The sequence below is a fragment of the Carassius carassius genome, chromosome 50, assembly GCF_963082965.1.
Source record: "Carassius carassius chromosome 50, fCarCar2.1, whole genome shotgun sequence".
Classification (NCBI taxonomy): domain Eukaryota; kingdom Metazoa; phylum Chordata; class Actinopteri; order Cypriniformes; family Cyprinidae; genus Carassius; species Carassius carassius.
In genome coordinates this window covers 12,126,990-12,137,165 of record NC_081804.1, presented here as the reverse complement: position 1 = coordinate 12,137,165, position 10,176 = coordinate 12,126,990, and the positions used below count along the sequence as shown (strand labels likewise).

The 10,176-nt window shown below is 36.5% G+C and overlaps 1 protein-coding gene across 1 annotated transcript; it reads right to left on the bottom strand.

Moving 5' to 3' along the window:
- Nucleotides 1-4,665: 4,665 nt before the first annotated feature.
- LOC132133448 (uncharacterized) lies at nt 4,666-9,265 on the bottom strand. Its single transcript, XM_059546275.1, has 8 exons — nt 9,094-9,265; nt 8,067-8,206; nt 7,426-7,589; nt 6,837-6,926; nt 6,378-6,543; nt 6,037-6,201; nt 5,168-5,830; nt 4,666-5,003 (listed from the first exon to the last, which is right to left on the bottom strand). The coding sequence occupies exons 1-8, from the start codon at nt 9,239-9,241 to the stop codon at nt 4,959-4,961; spliced, it is 1,581 nt and encodes a 526-aa protein (XP_059402258.1). The 5' UTR covers nt 9,242-9,265; the 3' UTR covers nt 4,666-4,958.
- Between the last annotated feature and the right edge of the window lie 911 nt (nt 9,266-10,176).

Sequence of the window (10,176 nt, the reverse complement as noted above, 5' to 3'; positions counted from 1 at the left end):
TTGTTGAACACAAACGAACATAGTTTGGGAATTTGCTGTGTTTTGTTTTATCCATTCAATGAAAGTCAGTGGGTTCAGGGTGAATAAATGAAGGCAGAGTTTTAATTTTGTGGTAAGCAATCCCTTTACATGCTAAAAAGTATCCATTATCTGAAATAGTATGGTGTTTCACAATTGTTTTCATCATTAGACAATAATTTTGACACACATACCAGAAACAATTAAAATGGACTTTAAAATAAATACAAATGCACTTAGACCTGTTAATGGTCCAAAGATCCCATTTGCTAGACTTACGTAAACCATGAAAATGCTTCTCAAACATAAAACATATCGTGCCGTTTTGGTGATATCACAGCAGTGTGCAGTCATTAGGGATAACACCGCCTGCGCTAATATGCGGTTTATTCCTCATCCCGTTACCTCCAACTCTCTTTATGAGGACTGTATTAAAAACTACAGTGGGATGTAAGTGCTGATGATGCGCCTCCGTTAATTACACCTCACACCCTGAGCATCTGTTGATTTAGATGTGCTTCTGTTCCAGTCTGATATAGCCACTCAGGCTGCTGACAGTAATGTAGGCATTAGAGCATTGATTCTTCTGGGCGTGGGGAATAAAATGGGACGACGGTGACTCACACATACGCAGCGGTTCATGCACACACTCACTGTGCTGGCCTTGGCTGCCCACTAATCTTATTAGCCCACTGATGTTTGCCAGTATGGCATCCCAATAGTTTCAAAACAATCAATGTTGGTGTTTTTTTAGGAGCAGGTTCGATAACAAAGGCAAGGTTTATATCAGTGTTACTGGATGTGTTCAAGTAATGGCTTTTTTTTTCATTTAAACACGATATGCTAATCTCTTGATCAATAACGATAAGCAAGGAAACACAATACCTTTGTTTGAGTCTGCAAAAACAACATCCTAAGTTTAACAGTGCTTCTACATCCAATTTTGGAACTTTAGCATTAGCATTCCAAATGTCCATTTTGCCACTGTAGATATACCTGTATTCTAACAAGATTTGGCATAGTAGCATGTGTTTCTGGATAAGTGGTGCAACACTCACGGTGCATTATGGGTATTCTCAAACCGTTGAGTCTAAATTGGATGTTATTGTCATGATTTGTGTGATTGAATGAATGCACTCAATAATATCCACTTTTTTCGGGGAAAACTACAAATGGTTGTCCTATTAAATAGTGCACTATATAAGGCAGTGATTTTGGTCACAGCTGTAATACCATTTCTATCGACCAATCAGATTTTAGGTTCACAGATAAGCGTAGCATTACGATGGTCAAGAGCTGCATCCAAAATCACATAATGAATAATGAATAATGTAGTGTACTACATTTAATGCGGAACAAACTTTGCAAGAAGCTTGTTCTATGTACTGTAGTATGAATGTGTGTAGTAGGAAAGCAATTTAGACGTGCTACATTCATTATGCTGTCAATATCATGTGAGACACCAGTGTCAAGGTTTATGTTAACAGATAAGCATTGCATTATGGTACTCAAGAGCTACGTCCGAAATCGTTTGTAGTATGGAGTGAAATTTGGACGTACTTTAATCAACATGTTGACCTACAAATGTTTTTCTTTACTGCCATTCACATTTCTTCTCCCATGGCCTCAGGGGATATTAAAGTGTCCATTGGATGTGAATTTCATAATGTCAGTGGAAGTAGTAAGTACTGCATTTCACCTACTGTAAAGTAGGGATAGGGAAGTACTGTATGCATATTTGGCTACAAGGTTTAACTGGTTAGCTTAGCCACATTAGCTCTGCTGGATGCTATTCATTATACAAACAGTGTATGTGTGGTTCAGAGGAAACATTTTGTAGACCATATCTTGTCTGGTTGCCTAATTCTACCTAAAGTTCTGCTGTCTGTGTGATGACTTTCTTATTTACGATTTCTGCTGGCCACAAAAAAAACAGATCAGTCACTGCTGGCAGCTTTATTGTCCTCTTTTACATGAAGATGTTGTCCGACACCATTTGGTACCTTGAGTTTGTGCCTAAGCGTGCAAATCACAGTCTTGCTTCTCCGAGGAGTCAGAATGGTCGCTATAAATTTTTTTTCCAGTGATAAATCACATGTGAGGATATCACCTACTGTATACTCTCTGTAGAAAGTCAGGAAGTATTTTTATTTTATAAATTTTTTTGATGCGTGTAAGTTTCTAGGAAATAATAATTAATATGTAGTAGTGCCTGATTATTGTGATCAATAGTCCTATAATTTAAATCCATATACAGTTATCCATACAGTTATGCGTAATGTAGCCTACTATATACACAATTTGGCTTTTTTATTTTTAAAAATACTCTGACCAGTCACAGTTGTTTTATGTTACCCAAGCTTATTCTTCTACAGGATGTGACATACGATAGCTAGCAGTGTTGTCGAGACCAGCTCATTTAAGTCGGAAAACAAGATGGTTTCTAGCTGGTCTTAGCTGATCATTAGTTGTTGCTAATAGCTTAGCAAGCACCATTAATGAGTAAATGGAAAGCTAAATCTGTTTATGACTCACCTTGATCATGTCATGAGTATTAGCTGGTTGTCAATAGCTTAGCAAGAAACATTAATGAACAAACAGAAAGCTAAACAGTTTATAGATAATGTGACTCATCAAGTCATGTTATGAGTATTAGCTGGTTGATAATAGCTTGGCAAGAAACATTAATGAATAAGTGGATTATATAACAGTGTGTATGTGGGCAGTCATGGCCAGGGACGGACTGGCCATCTGTGTGATCTGGAGAATCACAGAACGGCCGGTACTCCAGGACGGCCGGCGGGTCTGCACACCACCCGCCAAGCATGCAGTCATCACCGTTTTTTCCCCCCACTAATCTGTTTTACACTCCAGTACTGTAGGTGGCAGCAATGCGCCTTTAAGTTGGATGCCAGCTGCACTGGCCATGGCCGCCAAGTAAGGAGAAGAAGAAGTGGAAGAGTAGGAAGAAACCAACAGCAAAGACTTTAACATTAGATAGAAGAAGCATAGAAACAAACAAACAATATGCATAACGCGACCGTGTGTAAAAAACGGAAAGAAAAGGGTGCGGCTGAGAAGGCGAGAGATAAAAAATGCGGAATTTAGATACTGAAGCCGCTAAATGTCCCAAACTAACTGAAATATATAGCAATATTTTCCAGCAGCAGCACCTATATATAATATAATATTAGCAGCAGTGAAGAAGTGAGCCACAACTATGCAGCAACATGCCATCAGTGATGATGAGGGACAGAAAGATGAGCTGGTTCCACAGGCAGATCCAGATCCAAGTATGGAACATGAGAGGAGAAAGAGAGTTACTTGCTAGGGATGATGTTAGGAAGTGATATTCAGGTTGCTACATTTTTAATGATTACAGTAGTTAAAACAGCTAAACTTCAACATTTTAGCTGTAAAATGTAACATGCAGTAGCTAATATTAAGAAATATGTTGTGCTTTTAAAAATTTTGTGTTTTTAAAAATGTTGGTAACATTACAATACTTACAAACTTTGAAGATTTTGAATACAGATGTTACATTTGTAATGGTGTATTTTCATTTAGATGTGTTATTATTATCTGTGCAGTAAGATTAATTACTGCATAAATTAAGATTATTAAGTAATAAATTCATTTTAAGACAGCATGAAATAGATTGTATAATATGCTGTTATAACAACATATTATATAAACTATTCCATGCTATCTTGGAATAAAACCTGTTTTTTTTTTTTTAATCCATTCCATCGTTTGTTTATTCAGGTTGAGCTTAGACCAAGAGCAGAGAAAGACACCCACTCCAGCTCAACATCTAGTCAACATCAGTGCTATTGCTATAATTTGGATGGTATAGTATCATGAGCCACAATTGAAGACTTGTGACACTCATGCCAGGCGTTATTGTTGCTGTTGTCGAGTTTACGCGCGCCGGTTGCTTTGGGCGGGGCCGGGCCTAGTCAAAGTCCAGGGCCGTTTTTTAGTCCCAGTCCGTCCCTGGTCATGGCCTAATGGTTAGAGAGTTGGACTTGTAATACAGTATGTGTCTGTGTTTGTGTGTGCATCTACTCACTGCTGTGTGTGTGCACTTGGATGGGTTAAATGCAGGGCACATATTCCGAGTATGGATCACCATTTTTGGCCACACGTCACTTCAGTTCACTTCACATTTGTATTAAGTACTTGTAATAATTAGCTGCTAGTTGTAGCTATTTAGCCTACACAAGAATTTTGAATTCTGTTTTATATATTATTTATTTATGTGTAAAGTGTTTCTGCTGGAAATTTGTCGTTCATCATTAATAATATTAAGTGAAAGACCATAAAAGCAGGAAACACAGTGACATAATTTGTTTTAACGGTTCCAAAAGTTGTACCAAGTCTCGTAAAGACAGAAATGCACCTTCACAGATGGTCTCTGTTACTAAGGTAATTTTGAAGACTGTAAGGTTTCCAGCTTCATTCCCACTCTGTGTATTAATAATCATGTTCATGGTCAATAAAGTTGAGATGAAACAAATATTGTTGTACAGTAGGCCTAGAGGTGCTTTTTATCAAGAAAATATGATAAACCCCTAAAGTCACCTAAAATGCCACAGGCTGACTATTCAAAATATAATAATTTTATTACATATCATATACATAAAATTCCTTTTCTTAAAAGAAAAGTTCCAATAAACTGCTGTTATTCTAGTCTACATCACAAAAAAAGACACTCTAGATATTTTTATTAAGTTAATAAATATTTTTTGACCATTATTTTCTAAGTAACACATTTTTCATAAATAGACATACAAAAATCCAGTGGAAACAAAAAAGCTGTACTATTCTAGTATTCAAAATTTAGAAATAGCTTCAGTGGATGGAAGTAGATTTTGTTAACTGTTCTTCATTAGTGTAATTTTATGATTCACAGCAGTGGGGATGTTCATCTGAGGAGGTTATTTTTTCCAGTATTCAGGGGACAGCCATTTCCATTTCTCAGTCTGTAGGAAACAACATGCAGGTTATTAAAATCATTATCAGATAACTGGTCATAATCATCACAGTGTTTCTTAATATGAAATATTATGTTCCACAAAGCATTTTGAAATGGAAGCATTAACGTGTTTATGCCGAGCAATTATCTATATATCACGTCAACACTCACCTTGAGGGGCCGGGCAGATATAATCTGCTTGGGTTTTAAGTCTGTTAGCATTTCGTAGGTATTAGTGTGTGATGTCTCCTCTGCTCTCACTGTAGACCGTGAGTCGGGAATCTGCTCGTATGTGTCGTCAACCCGAAAGGGATTTGGGACGGGTTCAAGAGGCAACTCGGCATACATAACATTGCTTTCCTGCACATTGACCTTTGACATTCTGCTCCCTGCCATGTTTTGGTTGCCTTGTGTTCCAGCTAACTGATAAACAGACGAATTACATAATATTTCCAGGCTGTTGCTAAACCCTGGATTGCGGAGCTGTTCTCTCTGCATGTGGGAAGAGAGTTGAGGTTGGCTTCTTCTATTAAAGTGTCCTTCTACTTCACTGTCGTCATCCAGGAATGGCAGGGATTGGCTTCTGCAGTTTGGCACTAGGAGCTCAGAGTAAATGGTTCCTTGGTTTGCAGCAGGACCTTTCTGTGGCCTCAGGGCTCGGGGTTCCCCTCGAGAAGACGTAAGTGAAATGTCTTTACCCTCTGTGGGCATTCGGGCCTTTTCTCTGGGCTTCTGCAGGTCTACTGCTGTGTACAGGACATTTTCTGGGCTGACCTTTCCTTCAAAGGAGGCGGCTTTCAGAGGAGGGCATTTTCTTGGCAATGGCGGCACTGTCTGCAGAAAGCAACCATAATTATCCAGATGTGAAGCCATAGTCAGATGTTTAAATGAAGTGTTAAATAAATGTAGTATTCATATAAAAAAAAAAAAAAAAAATATATATATATATATATATATATATATATATATATATATATATATATCAATTAAATCAAACACACAATAATTTCAAATTGAATGAAATGGCAAATGTGACATACGGGTGTGTTTCTGTGTCCTTTGGGCGGCAGGGCAGGTGGTTGCTCTTGTGTCTCCTGGGGTTTTTTGTTTGGATCGTCCCAAATATGCTTCGCAGCTTTAACACTCACTCCTGGCTTCTCCCTGACGTCAAAATTAATCACATCATACAGCTCGCTTGTGGACGACTGCAACACAACAGCACATTCAAGATCAGACATGCAAAGAAAAATAAAGAAATAAATAATATGTTTGCCTTAGCAATTATTTAAGGAGGGACTGATAAAACAAAAATTTTGATCAATTTAATGCATAACGCATAATGCAAATGCATTTAATGCAATCATTATTTTTTTAAGTTCACCTCAAAGCATGAGAGTGTCAGATATTCTCCAAACGGTTCAATGGGTCTGGTCTTGTAATATTCGATGAGGCTGGTGAGAGTATCATGCATCTCTGTGTCGCCCGTCACAATAAAACGCCCATCTTTATTCTGATTGATGACAAAGTGCCGACATCGATCACGACCTCTGTAAAACAATCATTTACACTGTTAAAATGAATTAAATAAAATACAGTATATTCAGTTAAATAACATTTGTAAACATTTTAAAGGATTATTTACATTAAGCTAAAGATTAACCCAAGAAATAGCTGATATTCAACCAGAATTTTGCATTTTAAAAGTTTCCTCCTGTACGTAAAGGAAATGCAAATATCTGGGTCATTTGTGAAAAAAAACCCAATGCTAAATGATACTCCAGCAAGTAACCAATGACTTTTGCAGCCCTTATTTTGTTTCTAAGTGTGAAGACACACTCACTTATAAGACAGAATGTATCCAGTGGCTTTATCACTGAGCCGAATGAGGAAACAGCCCAGTTCCTTGTCTTTCAGATGCTCCTCTGCATCCCTGTGAAACACAAAACCACAGGGAATTATGAAAGCGGCCCAGCTTTGAATATTGCTTACATAACAAGATAAGTACACATACTGTATAACACTTCCGAAACGTAAAAACTTGTGATCCACTCTCAAAGATGAAGGTTCCAAAAGGGGATTTTACAGCAATACCATGATAGAACCATTTTGGTTCCCCAAGTAACTTTTTTTCTTATTGTGAAGAACATTTAAAAAATCTGAAGAACCTTTTTCTAGGTTCCATGCATGTTAAAAGTTCCTCATGGAACCAGATACCAATAACGGACCTTTGTTTTCAAGAGGCTATAGATTCAAATAACCTCATATTTTTAATCGACTAGACAACTTCTGAAAAAAACAAGCACCTAAAACGAGTTCTTCTCAGAAGAGATAGCATGTTATGTTTTAAAAAGTTAAATAAAGCTGTCGTAGCATCACATAACAGATAGCATCTATTGCCCCTTCCAGATTTTCTCAGAAACGCTTCTTACTTTCTGCTGATAAATCCTTGGAACCATTCTGGGAAGTTGCCGTTGTGGAGAATTAGAGGCGCCTGGGTCTCTGTAAACCATTTGAGGGCCAGTTCCCTCAGTCTGCTCTCAGTGCTCTCCTGGACGTCTCCCCCAGGCTGGCTGTGCTCCATTCTCACACGCTCCTGTGTCGATATAGAAAGGCAGATGAGACAATGCACTGGACGGCCAATGCCACCAGTTTGACTCTGCAGGTACACACCGACAGCCTCATTTGCCTATTTTCCCGGCGACGTCATAAAACAACCGCAGCAGTTTCAACAGAGCCATTGTTCTTGTTTATCATGCCAGAGCCGAGTCAGTACTGCAGCAGGTACCTTTCTCAGGGGAAGCGAGAAGTAAGCCTGAGGTCATGTAAATTTCCCATGAATTTTTGTGTATCTCTACATCTGTGCTTGCCAACCCACTTTTATTGTAATTTTAGATGATCTCGGAAGTTTAAATTAGATCACAATACATGCAGTACAGCTGTGTAAAAATAGATGATGATCTGTGTGAGCCTGATGGGAAATGACATCATGCATCCAGTAAAAGACACCTTGACTGATGGATTCCATTGCAGTGACATTAAAGCATGATTTAAGTGTCCAAATGCCATTTACCTTTAAGCGAAACATCAGGCAGGAGTGGAACCTGTGAGGTTTGGGCCTCCTCTGGTCCATCGGATGTGTTCTTGTGAGGTAGTTAAGCTGCGATTTAGAGCTGTACTGTCTTTTGCAGTGTCCGCTGGTCCATAGAGATCCTGTGAATGGACAAAATGGAAAACTGTCAGTCCACTTCACTTTTTTTGCAGGTTCTTTTTTTACTGTTTCTGTCAGGTAATATTCATTAAGTATTTAAAAAAGACACAAAATCTTCTCATCGATTGATTGACTGATTGAGTTATTGCTTTTTGCTTTGATAGATTTTTTTAAGACATCCAGAATGACTCAATGACAGAATAGCAGGTTCTTTTTTCTTTTTCTTATTTATGTGTGTTTATATTTAAACATTAAATTATTGAATGTAATTATTTTTGTGGTCATGCATTAAATTGTTTATGTACTTAAAGTTATGTGGAAGATTTTTTGTAGTACTTTTGAGGGTTTTTTTTTCAGTGTTTTTAGAATTTTTGTTTATTTAATGCTTAGATTTTTCTATGCATTTTTATTTTTTATTTTTAGTGTCCTTAACTTACTTAATTTGTTTGTTTGTTAAAATGTGTTTGTTTGTAAAATGTATGTGCCTAAACATATGTGAATTATTTTTAGTATCTTTATATATGTATTTATTTAATGCTTAAAATAAATTAAATAATACATTTTATGTAAAGTTATGTGAATTATTTATGTTTTTTGTAAATTAAATTAAATTAAATTAAATTAAATTAAATTAAATTAAATTAAATTAAATTAAATTAAATTAAATTAAATTAAATTAAATTAAATTAAATTAAATTAAATTAAATTAAATTTTTTAGTCTTTTTTGTTTCTTTAATTTCACACTACACAATTTATTGCTATATTCACAAGCAATAGGTGAACAAAAATTAAACATACCATCACACCTAAATAATTCATAAAATAAAATGTAGATAAAAAAATACTTTAAACCCTCATATGGTCTGCTATGTAGAAAGACATGCGTACCTGTTGGTGTGTGTTGATCCGTGCAGTGTGATTTGAGTGTCATGTTGCTGAAGATTAAAACTCTCCTCAGCCTCTCACGCGCCTGATATAGTTCTGAAAAGCAGGAGGACGTTCTGAAGGTGTGTTGACTGTTATATCTCGCTGACATTCACCTCACAAATTGTTCCGCACAGAGTTTGGAAAAACAGTGTTATAGAGAGGTTAAGACACTCAGCTCACGGATGAATGACAGCGCGAGGGAGGGAAGGAAAAAAACACAAACATTCTCACACAGCTTACAGTTTCCTGAAGAGAAATGGAACACACAGAGGAAATAAATGTGGTCTCACTGCACACACACACACACACACACACACTTTCTGTTTGTATGGTGGGTTATATATTTGCAGGAAGTCATGTAAACTTCAAGAAGCTGCATAGTGGCATATGTATTTGCTTATATATCTATATGTACTTAAAAAAATTATATATAATTAAGAATGTTTTTAATGTAAATATAAATTAATTTTGATACTTCAGCCACATTTGAGAGTAAACTAAATTAATATAATATAATATAATATAATATAATATAATATAATATAATATAATATAATATAATATAATATAATGAAAAAATATATATATTTTATTAATCTGTAATGTTTATTACTTTTTAATAGTATTTTAAATACATTTTATATAGATTTAAATGCATGTATATAATATAATTATTTAGAATACAATAAAATATATAGTTATCACACTGTTTATGGCTGAAAGTACTACATAAGATCTATAAATCAGTTTTTGAAATCAGTGTCCCCGGTGGCTTCATCATGTTGGTCCAGAGGTCGTCAGTGTGGTAGCGCAGGATCAATAACTGAGTCATCGGGGTTAAAGTGTGTGTACTGTAGCGCTGTGGTTTTTGGCCAGGCTGGTCTGTTCTGCTCTCTCCACCCCTCACACGTGGGACAACAGCCTCCTCAGAAACAGTGTGTGTCACGCTGGTGGACAGGGTTTTCCTGAGACCTTCCATGCAGTGTCTCACTGTCACAGAGTGGTACTCTACAGTATATTAGTGGTTTGATCTGTCATAGTTTA

Coding starts and splice junctions, on each gene's coding strand:
- LOC132133448 (XM_059546275.1), bottom strand. CDS start 9,241: ATGTCAGCGAGATATAACAGTCAACACACCTTCAGAACGTCCTCCTGC. Junction 8,207..9,093: donor GGATCAACACACACCAACAG/GTACGCATGTCT, acceptor GTCCATTCACAG/GATCTCTATGGACCAGCGGA. Junction 6,544..6,836: donor GGATACATTCTGTCTTATAA/GTGAGTGTGTCT, acceptor ATTGTTTTACAG/AGGTCGTGATCGATGTCGGC.